This window comes from Piliocolobus tephrosceles, unplaced genomic scaffold (assembly GCF_002776525.5).
Source record: "Piliocolobus tephrosceles isolate RC106 unplaced genomic scaffold, ASM277652v3 unscaffolded_110, whole genome shotgun sequence".
Classification (NCBI taxonomy): domain Eukaryota; kingdom Metazoa; phylum Chordata; class Mammalia; order Primates; family Cercopithecidae; genus Piliocolobus; species Piliocolobus tephrosceles.
Window position 1 is genome coordinate 741,074 of NW_022292088.1, and position 25,906 is coordinate 766,979.

The window sequence follows — 25,906 nt, forward strand, 5'->3', positions numbered from 1 at the left end:
TTTTCTTTTCTTTTTTGACAGAGTCTTGCTCTGTTGCCCAGGCTGGAGTGCAGTGGCGTGATCTCCACTCACTGCAAGCTCTGTCTCCTGGGTTCACGCCATTCTCCTGCCTCAGCCTCCCGAGTAGCTGGGACTACAGGTGCCCACCGCCACGCCCAGCTAAATTTTTTTTATTTTTAGTAGAGATGGGGTTTCACCATGTTAGTCAGGATGGTCTCTATCTCCTGACCTCATGATCCACCTGCCTCGGCCTTCTAAAGTGCTGGGATTACAGGCGTGAGCCACAGCGCCCAGCCATATTTTCAGTTTCTTAAGGCTTATAGCCTCTCGCCTGCAAACTGCTTCCTTTTTCTCACATTTTGGGTAATTCCTGCTTTTTTTATTCTTTTTAAAAAATGTGTAATCGTCCTTTTATGAAAGTCCACAGGTAAAACAAGATTCAAATATAAGAAGCAAAGTATAATTAAGAACTTCACCTTTTTTCACATACATATAATGTCCAAAAGTATATATGCTTTTAAAAAATGTGATTCTACTAACTTGCTTTTTCCCTCTACCTCAATAAGATTATTATAGGATTTATTTTTAATTTTTAATTAAGTTCCAGGTTATACAAGTAGTTTAAAATAATCAGTTCTACAAAGTTTGTTAAGAAAAACAGTAGTCCAGGTTCTGGTTCCAGATGAGATGGAGTCAGCGCACTTCACTCTGTCTCTGCCACTGAATGCAGCTAAAAACCTGGGCAAAATTCTTGGAGTGGCTATTTGAGGCCTCTGAAAAGTAAATTGTAGGAGACAGACTGGGGAAGAAGACCAGAATTCAGAGTACCATTGAACCAGCAGTGAGTTTACCATTTTTTTCTTCCAGTATGCCCCAGCCTGAACTTAATGTATCCTGCAACTTGGAAGTGAGCATTGACATGGACAGAAAATGCATCGAGAGAAGTCTTCTAGTTCTGACTCGAGGAGGAGGAAAGGGGTCTCCTAATGCCCAGAGAAAGCATGGAAATCCTACATCTTTCTCTCTCTTTTTATTTATTCTCTTACACCCAGGCCTCAAACAATCCTTGACAGTGGCCTCAATGGGGGCAGGCAAAAGCCTAAAATAGAGGGAGAGGAACCTTCTTCTCAGATTGGAGGAGCCATGGTCTGAAGAGAGTTGGGCAAATCCCCACTGCTTTTTTTCTCTCTGCTGTTCTGTTGCTTGGCCTTGCCTGATGTGAGCACAGTCATGGGAAGTACTCTGCAGAGTGGTGTTAATAAAGCCCCAGAGTTCTGCTGGAAGACTGGAAAAGGGGAGCCCCAGTGAAATGAAAGATTGTAGATGAGGGAGGAACTTGGGAAACTGACCACCTAAAGTTGCTTTTGGACTCCGGAGCTGACCTCCAGTCTGTGCATGCATGGGTCCAATCCTAAACAGCACATACGGACTTTGAGAACTGAATTATGGGGTAGACCACTGCCCACATCCCAAACTGGAAACTACATGGAGTACTTATGGAACACGTTAAATGTAACTGCAAAGGCTTTGAAAACTGAATTGACATTAGAAATACAACCTACAGAAGGCTGGTCAGAACTTGAAGCATGAACTCAACTGGGTCAATTACTGGCTAAAGCAAAAATACCAGCATTCTTGGTGGGACTTGAATAAGACCTAGAGTCTCATAACATAATATTCAAAGTGTCCTGAATACAACCTGGAATCACTCAGCTTAGAAAGAATCAGACAAATCTCAACTCATATAGAAAAACGTAGATGCCAATGCCAGGATCATACAGATGTTAAAATTATGTTTAAAAGACTTTAAATCAGTTATTATGACTTTGCTCCAAGAATGAGCAGGAAGATAGACAATCTTAGCAAGGGAATAGAAGACATAAAGAACAACTAAATAGAACATTTAGACCCAAGACGTACAATAACAGACATAAGAAACTCACTGAATGGGCTCAATAGCAGAATGGACATGATAGGTGAAAGATTCAGTGAACTTGAAAACAGATCAATAGAAATGATCTAATCTGAACAACCAGGGAAAACCATGTAAAAAAATAAACAGCGCCTCAGTGACCTATGAGATAATATCAAAATATCTAACATTTGTGTCATCAGCAACCCAGAATGAGACTTGAGTTTGGTGCAGCAAAGATATATAAATAAATAATGACATATAGACTGAAAAGGAGGAAATAAAATTGTTCCTGTTTGTGGATGACATGATTGTCTATATAGAAAATCCCAAGAATCGTAAAAACTTCCTAGAATAAGTGAGTTTAGCAAGCGATATAAGATCAGGCCACAAAAAGCAACCATAATTCTGTGTACTAGCAATGAACAATTGAGAACTGAATTTTTAAAAATTTCAATAGCTCCAAAAAAAAGAAATATGGAGGGTGTAAATATAACAAAATATATGCAGGATCTGGGCTGGACGCAGTGGCTGACGCCTGTAATCCCAGCACTTTGGGAGGCTGAGATGGGCGGATCACCTGAAGTCAGGAGTTCGAGACCAGCCTGACCAACATGGAGAAACCCCATCTCTACTAAAAATACAAAATTAGCCAGGCATGGTAGTGCATGCCTGTAATCCCAGCTACTTGGGAGGCTGAGGCAGGATAATCGCTTGAACCTGGGAGGTGGAGATTGTGGTGAGCTGAGATTGCGCCATTGCACTCCAGCCTGGGCAATAAGAATGAAACTCTGTCTCAAAAAAAAAAAAGGTATATGTATATACTCTGTATGCTGAAAACTATAAAGCCCTGATTAAAGAAATAAAAGAAGATTTAAATAAATGGAGAGGCATACCATATTCATTAATTGGAAGGTTCATTAATGAAAGGTTCATTAATTGGAAGATATTGATTCTCCCCAAATTGATCTATAGATTTAATGAAATAATAATAAAAATCCCAGCAGTACTTTTTCTAGTTATACAGAAGCTGATTCTAAAGTTAATATAGAAAAGCAAAGGATCTAGAGTAGCCAAAACAATGTTGAAAAAGAAGAATAATGTTGGGGGAAAACATCAAATCACGTAGATAATAGATTTTTTTTTTTTTTTTTTGAGACGGAGTCTCGCTCTGTTCCCGGGGCTGGAGTGTAGTGGCCGGATCACTGCAAGCTCCGCCTCCCAGGTTTAGCCATTCTCCTGCCTCAGCCTCCGGAGTAGCTGGGACTACAGGCGCCTGCCAACTCGCCCGGCTTGATTTTTGTATTTTTTAGTAGAGACGGGGTTTCACCATGTTAACCAGGAAGGTCTCGATCTCCTGACCTCGTGATCCGCCCGTCTCGGCCTCCCAAAGTGCTGGGATTACAGGCTTGAGCCACCGCGCCCGGCCAGATAATAGATTTTTAAGTGTTCTTATTAAAAATGTGTTTGTGAGGCATGTTATTAGTTTGAGCCATTCCATCGTATATACATGTCTTCAAAACATGTTTATACAATAAAAATGTATAATTTCTATAAGTTAAAAAATACATAGTGGGCCGGGCGTGGTGGCTCAAGCCTGTAATCCTAGCACTTTGGGAGGCCGAGACGGGTGGATCACGAGATCAGGAGATCGAGACCATCCTGGCTAACATGGTGAAACCCCGTCTCTACTAAAAAAATACAAAAAATTAGCTGGGCGAGGTGGCGGGCGCCTGTAGTCCCAGCTACTCAGGAGGCTGAGGCAGGAGAATGGCGTGAACCTGGGAGGCGGAGCTTGCAGTGAGCTGAGATCCAGCCACTGCACTCCAGACTGCACTCCAGCCTGGGCGACAGAGTGAGACTCCGTCTCAAAAAAACAAAACAAAACAAAACAAAACAAAAAAAAACATAGTGAGACCTCCATCTCTACAAACTAAGAAAAAAAAAAAAATTGACTCAACATGGTGGTACATGCCTGTAGTCCTGTGCTGCTTGGGAGGCTGAAATAGGAGGATTGCCAGAGCCCAGGAATTTGAGTACACTATGATTGTGCCACCATATTCCAGCCTAGGTGACAAAGTGAGATCCTGTCTAAAAATATAAAATATAAGCAAAGAAACAAACTATATGGTTTTAAAACTTAGTACAGAACTAGGATAATCAAGACTGTGGTATTGGCAAAGGGATAGACATATAGATCAAGTGGAGTAAAATAGAGATTTTGGACATAGGCTGACCCATACAAAGAAGGCCAGTGATAATCTACAAAGTCACAAAGGCGAGTCAGTGGAAAACGAATGGTCTTGGTGCTGGAGCTATCAGGCATCCTTTTACAAAAGTAGTGAACCTCCACCGAAACTGCACACATTATACAAAAATTTACTGAAGATATACCACACATTGAAATGTGAGATAGAAGGCTGTATAACTTTTAGAAGAAAACATGGAGAAGATCTTTGTAACTTAAGTTTAGGCAAGCAGCTTGTCAAATGATGACAAAAGCATGATTCATAAAATTAAAAAATTGATAATTTGAATTTCATTGAATTAAAAACTTTGCTTGCAAAAGACGTTATGAAAAGAATGAAAAGACAAGTTACAGAGTGGAAGAAAAATATCTGCGAATCACCTGCAAAGGACTTTTCAGAATATATAAAGCACTCTGAAAACTCAACAATAAGAAAACAAACAATTAAAAATATTTAATAAGCTTTTACAGGTACTTCAAAGAAGATATAGAGTGTTAAATCAGTTGCTGAAAAGATGTTTAGCATAACTAAACATTAGGAGAATACACAGTGAGATATCACTGCACACCATTAGAATGGCTTAAACTATACTTGAACCCGGGAGGTGGAGGTTGTGGTGAGCTGAGGTTGAGGTGACTGGCTGCAACCTGGGGCTCCCTTGATTCCCCTCTCCTTGGGTTTGGTTAACGTGCTAGGATGGCTCACAGAACTCAGGAAACATGTTTACTGGTTTATTAAGGATATTGCAAAGGATACAGATGAACAGCTGTATGAAGAGATGGATAAGGGTGAGGTGTGGGGGAGTGGGGAGCTTCTGTCTCCTCTCTGGGTAGGCCACTCCCCCAGCACTTCCATTTATTCAGCACACCAGAAGCTCACACATCTGATTGTTCAAGAGTCTTTATAGAGCTGAATCTCCAGCCCTCCCACTCACCTTTCCTGGAGGTTGGTGGGTGAGGCTGAAAGTTCAGTCCTCTCTTCTAAGCACTTCGTCTTTCTGGTGACTGGCCCCATCCTGATTATATAGGGCTTCCCCCAAGTTACCGGATTAACATAAACGCAGGTGTTATCAAAAGAGTCATAAATAACAAAGACATTTCTATCAGAAAATTCCATAAGTTTTAGAAACCAGGTGACAAGTATCAGGGACAGAGACTAAATATATTTCGTATTATAGTTGGCTGTTGCTGTTAGTGGGTTCCACATCCATGCATTCCACATCTGTGGATGCAACCAACCACAGATTGAAAATCTTAGGAAAAAGACTGGGCATGGTGGCTCATACCTGTAATCACAGCACTTTGGGAGGCTGAGGTGTGGGGATTACTTGAGGTCAGGAGTTCGAGATCAGCCTGGCTATCAGCCGTGTCTACTAAAAATACAAAAATTAGCCAGGCATGGTGGTGCACACCTGTAATCCCAGCTTCTTGGGAGGTTGAGGTATGAGAAGTGCTTGAACCCTGGAGGCAGAGGTTGCAGTGAGATGAGATAGCTCCACTGGACTCCAGCCTGGGTGACAGAGCAAAGTCTGTCTCAAAAATAAATAAAATAAATAAATAAAAATTAGGAAAAAAATATTGCATCTGTACTAAACATGTATAGACTTTTTTTCCCTGTTATTATTTCCTAAACAATCAGTATGGCAACTATTTACATGGCATTTACATTGTATTAGGTATCATAGGTAATCTAGAGATTATTTAAAATATGGTTGTGCATCACACAACAGCATTTTGTTCAGTGATAGACAGTGGTCCCATAAGATTATAATACTATGTTTTTAGTGTACCTTTTCCACATTTAGGTACATAAATATTTAGCATTGTGTTATAACTGTCTATAGTATGCAGTACAGTAACATGCCATACAGGTTTGTAGTCTAGGAGCAATAGGCTCTACCATATAACCTAGGCATGTAATAGGCTATTCCATCTAGGTTTTTGTGAGCACACCCTATAATGTTCACACAGTGACTGAATCACCTAAGGATGCATTTCTGAGAACTTATCCCTGTTGTTAAGCAAAGCCTGACTGTATATGGGAGGATGTGCATAGGTTACATGGAAAATAGTACCCCATTTTATTTTATTTTATTTTATTTTACTTTATTTTATTTTATTTTATTTTACTTTATTTTATTTTCAAGATGCAGCATTGCTCTGTTGGCCAGGCTGGAGTGCAATGGTGCAATCTCGGCCCACTGCAACCTCTGCTTCCCAGGTTTAAGTGATTCTCCTGCCTCAGCCTCCTGAGTAGCTGGGATTTTAGGTGCCCGCCACCATGCCCAGCTAAGTTTTCTATTTTTAATAGAGATGGGGTTTCACCAGGTTGGCCAGGTTGGTCTCTAACTCCTGACCTCAGGTGATCCACCCACCTTGGCCTCCCAAATTGCTGGGATTACAGGTGTGAGCTACCATGCCTGGCAGGTACCCCATTTTATATCAGAGACCTGAGTATTGGTGGATTTTGGTATCCAAGGGAGGTCTTGGAACCAGTCCCCCATGGGACTACTGTATACCACAGTGGCATATAAGGTTTTAGCTTACTTTTCTTGTCTGATCATACTTCCCACCTCAGCCTACCTTAACTCATATCAAGTCCTCTAGCCTGTCATCTCAATCATCTATCACATGTACTTAGATCCTTTATGACTTTGTGGGTGACCTTCTTTTAGAATACTCTTCTCATAAATGTGTAAAATCTAGTGATTTAATGCTCATGTGAAGCCTCATAAGCCAAATTTTTGAATCTTCTTTATATCTGCAGCAGTTTATCTCTAATATTATAGAACTCATACTGCATTACATTTTTTTTTGTTGTTTACATATCTTGGCTGTGAACTCTTTGAGGGCATGGATCTTAATTTCTCTTGTATTTCTGGTGCCTAGTTTAGTACTTGGCATATAGTAGATTGTCCTGTTTCTGTTCTGTCACAGTCTTTCTTTCCCTATTTTAATACTTATTGACAAGGTGTTACTTGATTTTAAAATCTGTTTCTGTCATTTCTGGGCGTAATGGTTAAGAGCAAAGGCTCTGGCATTAAACTGCTTCATGTTTTGGTTGTAATTTTGGACAAAGTAACCTCCCTAAGCCTCTATTTCTATATTTGAAAAATGGAGAATATAATAATACTTGCATTATTGGCAGGATTAAATGCATGGAACATGCTTGATATAGAGCCTGGCATAAAATGCTTGCACATTATGTGTGCATATTATGCTTATTTATTTATTTATTTATTTATTTAGAGAGCAGGGTCTCACTCTATCACCCAGGCTGGAGTCAGTGGCATGATCACAGCTCACTGCAGCCTTGTCTTTCCAGGCTCAACTGAGCCTTCCACTGCAACTTCCTGAGTAGCTGAAACTACAGGCATGTGCCCCCACACCTGACTGATTTTTGTATTTTTTGTAGAGAGGGAGCCTTGCCATGTTGTCCAGGCTAGGAACTCCTGGACTCAAGCAATCCTCCCACCTCAGCCTTCCAAAGTGTTGGGATTACAGGCATGAGCCACCACTCCTGGCCCATATTATGCATATTTTGTTAGCCATTATTCTATTCATTTATTTACACATATGTAGGGTCCAACCCCACAGGGTCGGTGGGTTTTTCTCCCCGTGTGCGGAGACAAAAGATTGTAGGAATAAAGACACAAGACAAAGAGGTAAAAGAAAAGACAGCTGGGCCAGGGGACCACTACCACCACGACATGGAGACCAGTAGTGGCCCCGAATGCCAGGCTGCGCTGATATTTATTGGATACAAGACAAAGGGGCAGGGTAAGGAGTGTGAGCCATTTCCAGTGATCGGTAAGGTCACGTGGGTCACGTGTCCATTGGACAGGGGGCCCTTCCCTGCCCGGCAGCCGAGGCAGAGAGAGAGAGAGACAGCTTACGCCATTATTCCTGCATATCAGAGACTTTTAGTACTTCCAGTAATTTCCTACTGCTATCTAGAAGGCAGAGCCAGGTATACGGATGGAACATGAAGGCGGACTAGAAGCGTGACCACTGAAGCACAGCATCACAGGGAGACGGTTAGGCCTCCAGATAACTGCGGGCAGGCCTGACTGATGTCAGGTCCTCCACAAGAGGTGGAGGAGTAGAGTCTTCTCTAAACTCCGGGTAAAGGGAGACTCCCTTTCCCAGTCTGCTAAGTAGTGGGTGTTTTTCCTTGACACCGATGCTACCGCTAGACCACGGTCCGCTTGGCAAAGGACGTCTTCCCAGACGCTGGTGTTACCGCTAGACCAAGGAGCCCTCTGGTGGCCCTGCCCGGGCATGACAGAAGGCTCACACTTTTATCTTATAGTCACTTCTCACTATGTCTCCTCAGCTCCTCTGTATGACCTGGTTTTTCCTGGGTTATGATTGTAGAGTGAGGATTATTATAATATTGGAATAAAGAGTAGTTGCTACAAACTAATGATTAATGATATTCATATATAATCATATCTATGATCTATATCTAGCATAACTATTCTTATTTTATATGTTTTATTCTACTGGAACAGCTTGTGCCCTCGGCCTCTTGCCTCAGCACCTGGGTGGCTTGCTGCCCACACACATATTCATTGAGCATTTAAATCACTCTTTACTGGGTATTGTGCCAGGTACTGTTACAGCCTAGCAGGTTCTTTTTGCCTGCTGCACAGAAAAAGCCAATACACTGAGACTGGTGTTGCAGCAGAGAGTTTAATAATTGCAGTGTGGCTCAGTGAGGATGGTGTGTGATATTTCTCAAATCTGCCTCCCTGAGAATTTGACAACTAGGGTTTTTAAGGATAGTTTGGTGGGGAGGGGGCTAGGGAATGGGCATTGCTGATTAGTTGAGTTGGGGATGAAATCACAGGGGTATTGAAATTATCTTCATGTGCTCAGTCGTTTCCTGGGTTGGGGACACCTGGGTGGTGTCAGTTGGTCCACTAAAAAATATCTCAAACACCAGTCTTAGGTTTCACAATAGCAATGTTACCAGTTGGGGCAATTGGGAAGTTACAAATCTTTTTTCTTTTTGAGACCGTGTCTCTCTCTGTCGTCCAGGCTGGAGTGCAGTGGCGCGATCTTGGCTCACTGCAGCCTCCTCCTCCTGGGTTCAAGTGATTCTTCTCCCTCAGCCTCTTGAGTAGCTGGGACTACAGGCACGTGCTACCATGCCCGGATAATTTTTGTATTTTTAGTAGAAACGGGGTTTCACCATATTGGCCAGCCTGGTCTGAAACTCCTGAATTCATGATCTGCCTGCCTCAGCCTCCCAAAGTGCTGGGATTGCAGGTGTGAGCCACTGCACCCAGCCAGAAGTTACAAATCTTATCACCACCAGCTAGTGACTCCTGAGTAGTAGGCAATTACGAAAAGGTAAGTTAGGAAACAATGACTAGTTGTTATTTACCTATGCCTAAACCTTGACAGAATTCAGGTGCCTACCATAATTCTGTTTTTGGCCTTTCATTAGTTTTATAAAAGCAGTGTCTGTCCCCAAAGAAAGAGTGGGTTTTGTTTAAATCCTTGCTTTAAAGTTAAACTGCAAACTAAATTCCTCCCATAGTCAGCTTGGCCTGTGTGTAGGGATGAGCAAAGGTAGTTAGCTTGTGAGTTTAGAAGCAAGATAGAATCAGCTATGTTGGATGTCTCTCACTGTTACAGTTTTTGCAAAAGTGTTTTTAGTACCAGAACAAGATAGATATGGTCCCTGTACATGACAGAAAAGTAGAGTCTTAAGGAATGGATAATGCAAGGAAAACACTATTTAACTTATTTTTTATTGTTTCTTTGAAGCTGAGGACAACAGTAAGTTGCTAATGATCATCATTGATCCTTTCATTCTTACTACAATGTAATAGATAGCACTGTTTTGCAAATATATGTAAAATATGTGTTAAGTGATCAACATGTACTGTGTACCTTGTGAATTATTGTGTTCTTCATTGCACCCATTCTTGCTAGCTTATAACCCCCTTTTTAAACAAAAACATAGAGAGTGAAAAAGCAATCTTGTACTGATTGATAACACAGATGCAAAAAAATGAGTTTTTTTTTTTTTTAAAGGGAAGGGGTCTTGCTATGTTGCCCAGGCTGGTCTCAAACTCCTGGCCTCGTACAATCCTCCCACCTTAGCTTCCCAAGTAGTTGGGATTATAGGCGAAGTCATTGCCCCTGGCTTTGCTGCGTCTTAATTGTATTTATATTTTAAGCCAGTTAGGAGGCAAATTTTCTTTGAGTGTTTCGTCAGTCTACCAAATCTTCGTCTTCAAGCTTTGGCCTGTTACTCTTCCTTACTTTCAAGCAAGCTCCTTCAAAGACTGCCCTCATATTTCATGTTCTATTTACTCTTTAACCCATTATAAACTGACTTCTGCCCCTTGACTCACTAATGACTTCCTGTTTATATTAGTACTTCTCAGCCTTTCTATGTACTTGTCAATGTCCACTTCTGCCCTCATGAAGTGTTCTCCCTCGGTTTCTGTGATACCCCTCTCTCAGTGTCCTCCTATCTTTCAGGCTATTCCTCTGTTTCCTTGAGGGACTCTTATTTTTGCTCATGCTTTGAATATTGCATTTTCTAGGGTGGGCATGGTGGCTCACGCCTGTAATCCCAGCACTTTGGGAGGCTGAGGCGGGAGGATTGCTTGAGCCCAGAGTTTGAGATCAGCCTGGGCAAGATAGACCCTGTTTTAAAAATAATAATAATAATTAAATGTTGCATTTTCCAAATTATGTGCTGAAGTTTCTTTTCCTCTTATATTCTTTCACTTGTCAATCTTCCATCTATTGTCCATGAATTAATGTTTCCTCAGTGTACCTCTGGAGCTCTGCCTTTTGGTCTCAGCACCAGGCCGGAACTTACAATGTCTACTGAATTCACTTGATTGTCCTAAAATTCAACATTTTAATATCACTTAAAATCTATACAACCTACTGTATTCTCTTATTTTGGTACAACTTTTCATTTAATTTTACCAATTCTAGTAAAAAACTACACCTTTAATATCGGTCAGATTTATCTGATTTTATCTGTCTCTAATCCCCTTATTCTTTCTCCTGGATATTGTAACTATCCCCCAGAGTGACCTTCTCCACTAGAATTGACCCCTTTGTAGTCTACCCTCCTCATTGCCGCCACAGTGTTTTAGTATGTTATTCTTTATCTTAAAATCTTTTTGATACTTCTCATTACCCTGCAGTAGTTTTCAAATATCTCTCCATGTCCTACCTGGTTTAGGATCATTTAAAGAACTTTTGAGGCCAGGTGCAGTGACTTATGCCTGTAGTCTCAGCACTTTGGGAGGCTGAGGCGGACAGATCGCTTCTTGAGCCCTGGAGTTTGAAACCAGCCTGGGCAACATGGTAAAACCCCATCTCTACAAAAAATACAAAAATCAGTCAGTTGTGGTGGCACACACCTCTAGTCCCAGCTATTCAGGAGGCTGAGGTGGGAGGATCAGTGAGCCTTCCAGGAGGCAGAGGTTGCAGTGAGCCAAGATCATGCCACTGCACTTCAGCCTGGGCAACAAAGTGAGACCCTGTCTCAAAAAAATAAAAAATAACAACGAACTTTTGAAAAGCTCATATTCTGTATCTTTCTCCACAGATTCTGAATCAATATAGAACTTAGGAATCTTTAAAAAGTTTTCCACTGCCTTCGGGTCAGTGGTGTCAAAAAACAAAAATAAAGTGTTCCAGATGGTTTTCATAAGTAGCCAGGGTTGAAAAACACTAACCTATACATGCGGCTCAATTCTTTTGGGGGGTCTTTGCATGCTTTTCTTTAATCAGATTTCTGCTGTATCCCTGCTCCCCTCTGTGCCCCAGCCAGCACTGTTCTGGGTTTCTCAGATGGAACTCAGGTTGAAAATCACTGGGCGAATCCGTGTCAGTGAGGCCCCCAAAGATTGTGGGTCTTGCAGAAGTCATAGCAGTGAGTACCGTAACATATCTAAAATTCAGGGTTTCTATTTCTAACATAGTTCTTTTTTATTGTTCTTCTGTGGCTTCATATGTATCATATCTGGGCAGGTTGATCTGAATTGACCACTTAATCTTTTCCTCCCTAAATAAATTATCATACATTTGTTTCCTCATTCGTATATTAATTTGCTTATTTATTCATTCAAATAATCATTTATTTGACCACATAAAGGAATAGTACAGTGCCTGGGAGGAGAGGAGGTAGGTAGAAAATTTGAATAATATAAGTTTTCTATCCTTAAGGTTCTCAAGATGTATTTTGTATTCAATCATAAAATACTATACAGAAAAGCAAATTATTAATGTTTTAAGAGAAACCATAGTATATTCTTTTCCATTGTTTTCTTTCTTTTCTTATCCAGGGAAAGACCATGTTTGTAGATTTATTGGCTGTGGGAGGAATGATCGATTCAACTATGTGGTCATGCAGTTGCAGGTAGGTTACCTTGAAAACGTGTCTTGAAATCCTTCCGTTTTGATCAAAGTATACAGTTACAGTGAATATGAATAAAAAATAACAATATTCTTAGTACCATGTGAGAATGTTTTATACTGTGCAGATGGAACTTTATTTAAACAGACTATACAGATTTTCCAAAAATGAAATAATTGTCTTTGTCCGCTATTTGAGTTGACCTGTATCTTTACGGCTTGTCATCTTTGCAGTTTTCGATCCCTGGGTGGATGAGGGGATATAATGTGAATCTTACCCCTTCTACTGTTCATTACCTTAGGGATTCCAGTTCTCCATTTGTATTCTAAAGTATTGTCTTAGTCTGTTTTGTGCTGCTGCAGAATACCCAAGACTGAGTAATGCATAAAGAACAGAGATTTATTTCTTACCATTCTGGAGGTTGGAAAATCCTAGCTCTAGGGACCCACATCTTGCAGGGGCCTTTTTGCTGCATCATTCCATAGTAGAAGTTGGAAGTGCAAGTACGTATGCACATGGGCAAGGAAGGTGAAGAAGGGGTCCTAGCTCATCCTTTTTGTCGGGAACCTACTTCCAAGATAACTACCCCACTTCCACACCAAAATATGTCTCAAAATAAGACATCTATATGGCCAAAAAACATGAAAGAATGTTCAACATCACTAATCTTTAGAGAAATGCAAATCAAGACCACAGTAAGATACCAGCTCACACCAGTCAGAATGACTATTATTATAAAGTCAGAAAATAACAGATGCTGGTGAGATTGCAGTGAAAAGGAAACACTTGTACACTGCTGGTGGGAATATAAATTAGTTCAGCTACTGTGGAAAGCTGTCTAGAGATTTCTCAGAGGACTTAAAACAGAGCTACCATTCAACCTAGCAACCCCATTACGGGGTATATACCCAAAGGAATAAAATCCTTCTGCCAAAAAGATACACGCCCTTATGTGTTCATCGCAGCACTATTCACAATAGCAAATAAGTGGAATTAACCTTACGTGCATATCAGTGGTGAACTGGATAAAGAAAATGTGGTACATGTATACCATGGAATACTACACAGCCATAAAAATGAATGAAATCATGTTCTTTGCAGCAACATGGATGCAGCTGGAAGCCATTATCCTAAGCAAATTAATGCAGGAATAGAAAACCGAATACTGCATGTTCTTACTTACAAGTGGGAGCTAAACTTTGAGTACACGTGGACACAAAGAGGGGAACAATAGACACCAGGGCCTACTTTGAGGGTGGAGCAAAGAAGGAGGATGAGGGTCCAAAAACTAGCTGTTGGATACTATGCTCACTACCTGTGTGACAAAATCGTTTTCACACCAAACACCAGCAACACACAATTTGCCCGTGTATCAAACCTGCACATGTACCCCTGAACCTGAAATAAATACTGAAAAAGAAAAGAAAAACCATAGCAAGTACCAGTCTTGAGTACTTGAAACTTTAAACAGTAGTTGAGATAGAGGAGAAATGCCATTCCTTTTTCTTTTTCTTTTTTTTCCGTCAGTAACATAACTCTGTTCCATATATATTCTTTTTTTTTTTTTTTTTTTTTGAGATGGAGTCTTGATCTGTCACCCAGGCTGGAGTGTAGTAGCGTAATCTTGGCTCACTGAAACCTCCCCCTCCCAGGTTCAAGCGATTCTTCTGCCTCAGCCTCCCAAGTAGCTGGGATTACAGCCGTGCTCCACCAAGCTCAGCTAATTTTTGTAGTTTTAGTAGAGATGGGGTTTCATCATGTTGGCCACACTGGTCTCGAACTCCTGACCTCAGGTGATCTGCCCACCTCGGCTTCCCACAGTGTTGGGATTACAGGCGTGAGCCACTGCCCCCGGCCTGTTCCCTGTTCTTTAGATGGTAGTGGAGTTAGGTCCAGAGGAAAGAAATTCAGAATAGGAATGTTGGAATGATGGCTACAGTGGGGAGAAGAGGGAAACCTTTCTGTTTTCTCTGACACTGCCTCTGCCCCTGAAAACACACACACACACACCCTGAACTGTAGTCACCCTCAAAGTTTAAAAACCGTGGTTCATCTTGATCTTGCTGCCTAGATCTAGAATTCTCAGTATTTCTTTTCATCTTAAGCAAACATTGTTTTGGGCGTTTGACTTCTTTCTTTTCTTTTTTTTCTTTTTCTTTTTTTTTTTTTTTTTGAGACGCAGTCTCGCTCTGTCACCCAGGCTGAGTGCTATGGCGCAATCTCGGCTCACTGCAACCTCTGCCTCCCGGGTTCAAGTGATTCTCCTGCCTCGGCTTCTGGAATAGCTGGGTTTACAGGTGGCCGCCACCATGCCCGGCTATTTTTTGTATTTTTAGTAGAGACAGGGTTTCACTGTGCTGACCAGGCTCGTATTGAACTCCTAACCTCAAGCAATCCGCCCACCTCAGGTTCCAAAGTGCTGGGATTACATGTGTGAGCCACCGCGCCCAGGCGGTTTCTTTATTTTCTTTCAAGTTATCTAAATAACAGTGATTCTAGAGACATAGATCCTGGCCTAAATGCTTCCTCTTCTCATCAGGAGGCTTTTCTTGTTTCCCTCAGCCATCCTTCAGATTTCGTTTAAAGATTTTAACCTCTGTAGATGTAACCTTAAGGTCTTTTTGAGTCATGTGATTCACTAACTCTTGAGCCAGACTGGTTTTATTTATTTAAGCAGCTATCCCTGAACCTTTTTTTTTTTTTTTTTTTTTGAGACAGAGTCTTACTCTGTCACCAGGCAGGAGTGCAGTGGCGCGATCTCGGCTCACTGCACCCTCCTCCTCCCAGGTTCAAGTGATTATTGTGCCTTAGCCTCTCAAGTGGTTGGGATTACAGGCACACGGCACCACACATGGCTAATTTTTATGTTTATTAGAGACTGGATTTCACCATTTTGCTCAGGCTGGTCTTGAACTCCTGACCTCAAGTGATCCACCCACCTTGGCCTCCCAAAGTGCTGGGATTACAGGCGTGAGCCACCATGCCTGGCCCTTTTTTTTTTTTTTTCGACGTTGTCTTGCTTTGTCACCCAAGCTGGAGTACAGTGGCACAATCTCAGCTCACTGCAACCTTCACCTTCTGGGTTCAAGTGATCCTCCTGCCTCAACCTCTGGTGTAACTCAGACTACAGGTGTGCACCACCACGCCTGTGTAATTTTTGTATTTTTAGTAGAGACAGGGTTTCATCATGTTGGCCAGGCTGGTCTTGAACTCAGCCTCCGGTGTAGCTCGGACTAAAGGTGCGCGCCACCACGCCTGTGTAATTTTTGTATTTTTAGTAGAGACAGGGTTTCACCATGTTGGCCAGGCTGGTCTTGAACTCCTGACCTAAGGTGATCTTCCCGCCTCAGTCTCCCAAAGCCCTGGGATTATAGGCATGAGCCACTACGCCCAGCCTCTCAACCTTTTTAGATCATTAATTTGGATCCTGCTTTCTTTCATTTTGGCTAGTAATAATATAAATTTTTGTGTGACATTTTACAGTTTTCGTCTGGATTTATCATCTTATTTGATCCTCATTATACCCCCATGGGGAGGAGATATAAGTTTTATCCCTCTTTTGCATATGAAGAAGCTGAGTCTCAAGGAGGTTTGTGATTTGTCTGGTACTAGCCTACTTGATGGGTATTAAAGCTTGGTGGAAGCCTGAACCCAGTATTCTTTAGGCAGTAATAAGAGAAAACTGTTTTGTTTCAAGTTACTACTGACTGGAGAATTATAGAAAGCAGGTTTTTTTCTTTAATCTGCAGAGTCTTTCTCAGTCTTAGCATATACTCATTTTCATTCTTGTACTTACCTAAATCTGACTTTCTGTAAATAGGAAGGCTCCTGGTACTGGGAAACCCCAGAGACTGGTGTATATTAGACAATGATGACCTTTGTGGCCTTTGGCAAGTTCCTATTTATTTGTCTAAGAACTTTTCCATTTGAATTGGATGCTATATTTTTTTCCTGTAACAAGGAAGTTAACCCATTTAAACTCCCATCTGTACAGTTTGTGGTTGACTTGATTTGGGATTAGGCTAAAGCTGGTGTAACCGCTAGAGCATATTTTCTCTTATTTGACATATGGAAGATCACTACTGAGTCTCCTCCATGTATTCAGCTTCCCACAGAGAGTCCTAATTTATTCTAAAAACCATAAATTCATTATTCTTAAGATAAACTTGTTCTTTTCCTCCTGCTGATTCAATTACATAATATCTGCCTTAAAAATTTTTTAAGGAACAACCCTATCTCTGTTGTAGAAATTCTAACTATTTGGCGTTAAAATGGTTTTTAAAATCTTACAGAGCTCAAGCAGTTGTACACATTTTTTTCTCAATTCCCCTTGCAGGACATTGGCCAGGTCTCACCTAATATTTTGTCACCACTGAAGCTTTATATGAGCATCTTTAGTATAGCCTAAGGGTGATATATTGTGATAAGTACATCAACTATTGGAGGTGCAAAACATTTTTTCGAGTTCTGTAACCAGTACAACTGTAGATCTAGATTGCCTAATACCTACAACCTTTTAAAAACTTTTTTTTTTTTTTTTGAGACGGAGTCTTGCTTGCCGCCCAGGCTGGAGTGCTGTGGCCTGATCTCAGCTCACTGCAAGCTCCGCCTCCCGGGTTTACGCCATTCTGCTGCCTCAGCCTCCCGAGTTGCTGGGACTACAGGCGCTCACCACCTCACCTGGCTAATTTTTTGTATTTTCTTTTAGTAGAGACGGGGTTTCACTGTGTTAGCCAGGATGGTCTCGATCTCCTGACCTCGTGATGATCTGCCCGTCTCGGCCTCCCAAAGTGCTGGCATTACAGGCTTGAGCCACCGCGCCCGGCCAAAAACTTTTTATTATGGGAAAAATTAAACATACACAAAGTAGAGAGAATAGTATAATTTATACCCATCTACTCATTACCCAGCTTCAACAACTATCAGTATATGGCTAATCTTGTTTCAAGTATTTTCTCTTTCTCCTATCCCTCCTGAAATTATAGCTAATCCAAGGTATATTTTATATATATATATATACATTTCTAGAAGACCAGAACTCTTTTTTTCTCATAAAGTAACCAAAATACCCAATAATAATTCCTTAATAATAGCACAAATATCAAACCAATCTTCAGATTTCCTTGATTGTCCATCTCTTTAATAAAAACAATTTTTTTTTACATTTGGTTTATTTGAATTGGGTTCCAAATAGGGTTCACACATTGCCTGTCTCTTAAGCCTCTTTCAATATATTGGTTCTCCCTCTGCCTTTTATTTTCTTGTAATTTTCTTTTCATTGTGTTTATTGATGTTGATAAAAATGGAGGAATGTGACATGCGCACATTACCATATTCTGGATTTTGCTGGGTTGTCTTTAATATGTATTTCGGTCCCCTGTATTTTCTATAAATTGATGATTATATAAGATTCCAGATTTACTCTGCAAGGATACTTCAGAGGTGGGTTGTATGCTTCCTCTTGAATCACATCAGGAGGTAGTGTCTGATTGTCTCTCTTTTAGTGAGGTTGAGATTAGTCAATGAGTTCAGGCCTTGTCAGTCTAATCCATCCATTTTAAAGTTCCCAATGGTTTTTTCCTAATGGTTTTATCAACCCATTTGTAATAATCATCCATTATTTTAATGGGAGTTGCAAATACAGTGTTCTATCATTTTATTCTTTTTTTGTTAACTAGAATTCTTCTTAAAAAGCACTGCATTCAGTATTAGGTTATCCTTAGGTGTATTTTATATAGGAAAGGCAGGACTACTGCTTGATTATTTTATTTATCAGTTTTTAGGATAATGAATTGGTTCTCTAATATAAACATAATTGTATATAACTATATAATAAATCCATAAATTCATGGATTTAACATATTTGATGTCTTTCAATTATTGCAGTTTTATTTAGTTTTTTGAGATGGAGTCTCACTCAGTCGCCCAGTCTGGAGTGCAGTGGCGCGATCTTGGCTCCCTGCAACCCCTACCTCCTGGGTTCCAGCGATTCTCCTGCCTCAACCTTCCAAGTAGCTGGGATTATAGGCGCACGCCACCATACCCAGCTAATTGTTAAATTTTTAGTAGAGATAGGGTTTCCCCGTGTTGGCCAGGTTAATCCCAAACCCCCAAAGTGCTAGGATTACAGGCATAAGCCACTGCACCTGGCCTACGGTTTTTTAAATATTCAAATTGTCTCATCTTTTGCTACAGGGACTTCTTTCATGTTGGATCTGGATTCATTTTGTTAGGACTAGGCTGCAGCAGTCTTTGATAGCATCCTTATTTTTTGGTGCAATACTGTGTACCAGGCTCATTCTGTATATTTCATACTCCAGATCTGGAATCAGTCATTTCTCCATTAAGCCTTGGCTCCTTTTAATGGGAAATGATGTTTACAGACCAGAATCTAGATGATGTGGGTGTCTGTTGAAAGTGGATTGGTCATTATTTTTCATTCTTTTCAAGTGGATGGATTTAAGAAATGCATTTTTAAAAATGAGAAAGTATGCCATGATTCATATTGATGTTTCTAATTCAAATTTACAATGATGTAATTGCTGATAACGTCTACTTACATTTGTATCTTTCCTTTTATACACCCTTCTGGTTTTTTTTTTTTTTTTTTTTTGAGATGGGGTCTTGCCCTGGCTGGAGCACAGTGGAGTAATCACAGCTCGCTTCGGCCTCTACCTCATGGGGTCGAGTGATCCTCTCACCACACCTTTCTGAGTAGCTGGGACTACAAGTGTGTGCCACCATGCCCAGTTAAATTTTTTTGTTTGTTTTCTTTGTTTTGTTTTTTTGAGACAGTCTCTCTTTCTGTTGCCCAGGCTGGAATGCAGTGGCACGATCTCGGCTCACTGCAACCTCCTCCTCCCGAGTTCAAGCGATTCTCCTGCCTCAGCCTCCTGAGTAGCTGGGACTACAGGCACATGCCACCATGCCCAGCTAATTTTTGTATTTTTAGTAGAGATGGGGTTTCACCATATTGACAAGGATGGTCTCGATCTCTGGATCTTGTGATCTGCCTGCCTTGGCCTCTTAAAGTGCTGGGACTACAGACGTGAGCCACCGTGCCTGGCCCTAATTTTGTAATATTTTGTAGTGATGAGGTCTCAGTATGTTGCCCAGGCTGGTCTTGAACTCCTGGGCTCAAGTGATCTTCCTGCCTTGGCTTCCCAAAGTGTTGGGATTATAGATGTGAGCCACCACACCTGGCCTACACTTTTTAGTATATAGATGAAATTATATGGTTAGAATTTACATGAAAATAATTCAGTACGTGTGGGTGGGAGGGGAGGATATGGATGAGGAGGTGAATAATAGATGAAACAAGACTGGGCATGAATTGATAATTGTTAATTCTGGGTGACCAGTAGATACATGAAGGTTCATTATATTATTTTTTCTCCTTATGGGTATGTTTCATATCCTCAATGTAGAAATTCACTTGCATTTTTATTAAGATCTTGTAAATTTGTAGAGAAATGAACTTGCTTCTTTAATTCATTCCACATTACTATATATAGTCGTCTTCCTTTTTTTTTTTTTTTTTTTTTACAAAATATGGTGGCTTGTGACATTTTATTTTATTTTATTTAAAAAATTTTTACTTTAGTTTTGGGGGTACATGTGAAGGTTTGTTCCATAGATAAACATGTGTCATGAGGTTTTTTTGTGTGTAATATTACATCACCCCGGTGTTAAGCTCAGTGCCCAATAGTTATCTTTTCTGCCTCTCTCCCTCCTTCTACCCTCCCCCTCCAGTAGACCCTAGTGTCTGATGTTCTCTTCTTTGTGTTCATAAGTTCTTGATTCTTCATTTTTTGAATGACTGCATATCAGTCAGTAAGATGACTGTACCATTATTTATGTAACTATTCATTTATTCATGTACTTACGATAGTACCCCCTTATCTGAGGAGATACTTTCTAAGGCCCCAAGTGGATGCCTAAAACCACAGATCATACTGAACCCTGCACATCTGGGTGACTGGGCCACTAAGTGATTAGTGGGCAGGTAACAGCATGTGGACACGCTTGACTAAAGGGACGATTCACGTCCTGGGCCTGATGGAGCAGGATGGTATGAGATTTCATCACATATGAGAATGGCCTGTAATGTAAAACTTATTAACTGTTTATTTCTGGCATATTCTATTTAGTATTTTTGCACCATGGTTGACTGTGGGAAACCAGTAAAGTAAAACCATGGATAAAGTAAAACCATGGATAACCATGGACTATTGTATAGATTGTTTTCAATTTTTCTTTGTAACAAATAATAATTCATTAGTAGTATTTACTTTAAAGTATAATTTAGTGGGTACCTGCATGTTTTTACCATGTTAATAGCACTTTACTCCATACTTTTATCAGTTTTGTGTTTACCTTCTCAGATTTTGTGAGTTGATACGTTAGGCTTGTATTTTAAAATATTTAAATTTTTTAAAGTATTACTAATGTCATAAATAAAATTTAATTGATTTCCTTTTGAAAGTTTTTGTGGTGAAAGCTGTTTACAAATAAAGTTTCAATATTAGGTATATTTTCGGCAATCAAAATTTTGATTTTTGAAGAAAAAGCTATTGGAATTCTAATAAAAGTTATTAGGTACTCTCACATGGTTATACAGTTCGCTGCTGTAGATTGTCACTTATTTTACGTTTGCTACAGGTGCGAGGAACAACGAATTTCCATTAAAAATAATAACTAAGGTAAATCCTAATTAATTTACATTATGAGAAAGCTTCATTTAAAAAAGAAGATATGAAGTATGAAAGGATCCTGACTTTACTGTAACTTTTTTTTTTTTTTGAGACGGAGTCTCGCTCTGTCACCCAGGCTGGAGTGCAGTGGCCAGATCTCAGCTCACTGCAAGCTCCGCCTCCCGGGTTTACGCCATTCTCCTGCCTCAGCCTCCCGAGTAGCTGGGACTACAGGCGCCCACCACCTCGCCCGGCTAGTTTTTTTTTTTTTGTATTTTTTAGTAGAGACGGGGTTTCACCGTATTAGCCAGGATGGGCTCGATCTCCTGACCTCGTGATCCGCCCGTCTCGGCCTCCCAAAGTGCTGGGATTACAGGCTTGAGCCACCACGCCCGGCTACTGTAACTTTTAAACTGTTACTTGAGGAGTACTTCATATTTTATTTTGAATGATAATCTAAGAATTTATTACTTTTCAAAAGTGAATCAATTATCTTTAGATGAAGTGATAATATTAGTGGCATAGTACCCCTAAAGATATATTATAAAATTGTGGGAATAGATTGGGATATTTAAATCCCCTTGGGACAGGAGAGCCAGTCTTTTCTTTGGGAGGTAGTGCTGCAGGGCCATGGTCCTGCTCTCCTTTTCAGATTACTGGTTTGTTACCTAAGCAACAAGGAACCTTGGTGGAGCAGCATCATGAAAAAGTCTGTAGAAAAGCTCTGTGAAAGAGGACTGTAAAAGAAGAGCACTTTGGAGTCAGACAGAGTTAGATTTGGAAAACAGCTTTACATTAACAGGTTAACATTATTTAACCTTTTAGAACCTTAGTTTCCTTATCTGTAAAACAGACACAGGAACAACTTCTATTTAGGGTACTGTGAGGCTTCAATGCAATCATGAACGGCAGATGCTGGATGTATTCATTGCTTTTATATACTTCTACAAGTAAATTGAATGTTTGTCATATAATGTTTGGTCAAAATAACAATAGTTAGCCTATGTTGAGTACCTATTGTGCACCACACAGTATTCTAAAAACTTTATATGGGGCCAAGCACGGTGGTTCTCACCTATAATCCCATCATGTCAGGAAGCTGAGATGGGAGGCAAGGAGTTTGAGACCAGCCTGGTCAACATAGCAAGACCCCATTTCTCTTTAAAAAACAAAACACACGCACAAAAAACTTTACATAGATCTTGTTTAATACTCACAGAACTCTGTGAGGTAGGTTTTATTAGCTTGTTTTTACGAGGAAACTGATTGAAGAAAGTTAAGTAACTTGTTTGAGAATATATGTTAGGCAGTAATGAGGAATTAGTGCTCTTTGTATGTATATGCATTATCTATACTTGATCTTGTGTGTGTGTGTGTGTGTGTGTGTGTGTGTATATATATATATATATATATATTTTTTTTTTGAGATGGAGTCTCGCTGTTTCACCCAGGCTGGAGTGCAGTGGCATGATCTCGGTTCACTGCAACCTCTGCCTCCTTGGTTCAAGCGATTCTTCTGCCTCAGCCTCCTGAGTTGCTGGGACTAAAGGCACGTACCACCACATCTGGCTAAATTTTTGTATTTTTAGTAGAGACAGGGTTTCACCGTGTTAGCCAGGATAGTCTCACTCTCCCGACCTCGTGATCTACTTGCCTCAGCCTCCCAAACTGCTAGGATTACAGGCATGAGCCTCCACTCCCGGCCTGATCACATATTTTAAGTAAATAAATATAAATGTAAATAATATAAATTATATATTTGATTACTTATATTTTAAATAATCAAGACTTTTTTGTTATGACATCAGAGATAAAGGGAAGCATGATGAATCAGAAACATGATATGCTAAAAATCTCATTATTCTAAAACTTGTCTGAAACATTCATATGATTAAGAGATCTGTTGAGTGAGAGGATCACAATTTGTGTGAAATTCTTGCTATTGGCCGGGTACGGTGGTTCTTGACTGTAATCCCAGCACTTTGGGAGACTGAGGTGGGTGGATCACCTGAGGTCAGGAGTTCGAGACCAGCCTGACCAACATGGTGAAACCCCGTCTCTACTAAAAACAGAAAAATTTGCTGGGCATGCTGGCACGTACCTGTAACCCCAGCTACTTGGAAGGCTGAGGCAGGAGAATCGCTTGAACCCAGGAGGTAGCAGTTGCAGTGAGCCAAGATCATGCCATTGCATTCCAGCCTGGGCAACAAGAGTGAAATTCCATCTCAAAAAAAAAAAAAAGAAAAAAAATTCTTGCTATTTTACTGAAAACATATTTTTCAATGGTAAGTGAGTGGTTTCCCAGTTTTCTCTTCTAACATAGTTTTAGTCCTCTATTTGAAAGTGTTTATTTGATTTCCACAGGGTCGGAATCTGGCAGATCTTCGCCGTAGCCAGTCCCGAGGCACATTCACCATTAGTACTACTCTCCGGCTGGGTAGACAGATTTTGGAGTCTATTGAAAGCATTCATTCTGTGGGGTTCTTGCATCGAGACATCAAACCGGTAGGGACCTTTTCTGTCCAGAGCACAGAATGAGTTTGATACTCTTAATGTTATCCTGGGACACAATAAATTACAAATGTAGCTTTATGTATTTGTTGTGATAAAATACAAGGTAATATTTTCATTTCGATAGAGACCTGGAAGCAAAAATGTAACTTACCTCTTAATTTTTTAAGTAATAATTACAACTACAACTTATTTTCAGGAGTTTTTCTCATACAATGAAAATAAAAACTGAGACTGGGGCGTTGGCACATGCCCATAGTCCCAGCTACTCAGGAGGCTGAAGCAGGAGGGTTCCTTGAGTACAGGAGATGGAGACTGCAGTGAGCTATGATCGCTCCTGTGGATAGCCACTGCACCCCAGCCTGGGCAGCATAGTGAGACCCTGTCTCTTAAAAAAGGTTATGTTTGGCTATTATTATGTGTGCTAACATTGCCATTTACTTAGCTTTATGCCTAAATTGGCTTTATTCCCTGGTTTCTTTTATAGATATATTGGTTAAAAAACTGTATATGTTGCTTTTGGTTGTTCATACTGTGTTCTTGAACTATTTGTTAAGTCAAAAATTATAAGAAATCATCAGTTGTGAAAGACCTTATTTTTCTCCTGAGTGCTACTGTGGAAATACAGTGGGGTTTTTATTTACTAATCTGTTTTTCTTAGAAATTGTCATTTCCATAAGTGTGAAATAGGTTTTTTTGTCCTTTTTGGTATTTGATTGTTCATTAGGTGAAACGACCCATTTCTGATATGCCATATTTACTATAAATGTATCATATGTTGGTACAGTTGAAAAATATAACTGTCTGTTGTTACATGACTTCTAAAATTAGTTTACATGAAAATGCTAACTAAATTTAACATAGTAGAGTCAGTCTGTGTCTATGCATCATTATTTGAGAACCATGGTGATTGGAATAGTTCCTGTTTTTATCAGAAAGCCCATAAGTAGAACAATATTTAAAAAAAAAAAAAAAAAAAACCTAACAATTCTGGTAACAATTTGGCCTTTACCTTCACAAGTCCTCTTACTTACATATTCATCTTTGCGTTTGTGGTCATTTAATATTACACTGATTTTCATTAGGGGAAGAATACAAAGTGTATTTTCCTTAAGTCCATTTTGAAATGTTTCTATAAATTGTATTTTAATTTTAGACTTAGTGAAATTCAGTTTTATGATGTTTATAGGAAATTCTTTTTTTTTTTTAATTTTTTTTTGTGACGGAGTCTCACTCTGTCGCCCAGGCTAGAGTGCCGTGGCGCAATCTCGGCTCACTGCAACCTCCGCCTCCTGGATTCAAGCAATTCTTCTGCCTCAGCTTCCTGCATAGCTGGAATAACAGGCGCATGCTACCACACGCGGTTAATTTTTTTTTTTTTTTTAAGTAGAAACAGGGTTTCACCACGTTGGTCAGGCTGGTCTCAAACTCCTGACCTCGTGATCCACCTCCCTCGGCCTCCCAAAGTGCTGGGATTACAGGCATGAGCCACTACACCTGGCCGTTTATAGGAAATTCTTTTAAATTTCTATGGTTTTTTTTTTTGTCTGTCTCTGATTTCTCCTATTTTAAAAAGTAGGGGGTTGGGTTGTCATTTAAGCATTCACTTAGACTAGAATTTCAAGAACTTAGAGTTCCAAGTCTAGTTAATATTGTCTTGTGTGTAACCTTAGTCATTTACATCCTTTTTTACTCAAAGTTTACCTGATATTAGGCATTAATAGAACCCAAAACTAAATCATATTTTAATACCTACTAAACATCATTGACTAGAATAGTATATTTGGAACATGTGTGTTACATAGAGCTTAAATAGAAGAAGACTTAACATGTAAGGACTAAGTATTATAAGAATGTATATATTTTCCTTCTTTATTTTTCTAGTCGAACTTCGCCATGGGCCGCTTTCCTAGTACGTGTAGGAAATGTTACATGCTTGACTTTGGCTTAGCTCGACAGTTTACCAATTCCTGTGGTGACGTCAGACCAGTAAGATTTTTCATATTATTATCAAATATTTGATAATTACCCTGGTATTTATAGTATCACACTTTTTAAACAATGCTAATTATTTATCCTAATGGATGTTACCTAAGAAGTGGCATATACATTTAATGATTATAGAATGACAATAAATTGTA

At 40.0% G+C, this 25,906-nt stretch overlaps 1 protein-coding gene across 5 annotated transcripts in view; it reads left to right on the forward strand.

Moving 5' to 3' along the window:
* LOC111529164 (tau-tubulin kinase 2) overlaps positions 1 to 25,906 on the forward strand; it is a 178,174-nt gene that overhangs the window by 66,311 nt on the left and 85,957 nt on the right. For 3 of the 5 annotated variants that reach the window (XM_023196021.2, XM_023196023.2, XM_023196022.2), the window contains exons 4-6: positions 12,491 to 12,564; positions 23,619 to 23,759; positions 25,650 to 25,754. In XM_023196021.2, the coding sequence (XP_023051789.1) occupies positions 12,491 to 12,564; positions 23,619 to 23,759; positions 25,650 to 25,754 (320 nt within the window). Of the gene's footprint in view, positions 1 to 3,918; positions 4,632 to 9,402; positions 9,519 to 12,490; positions 12,565 to 23,618; positions 23,760 to 25,649; positions 25,755 to 25,906 lie in introns of those variants that run through there. The other 2 variants (XM_023196024.2, XM_023196025.2) reach the window with 2 other exon arrangements.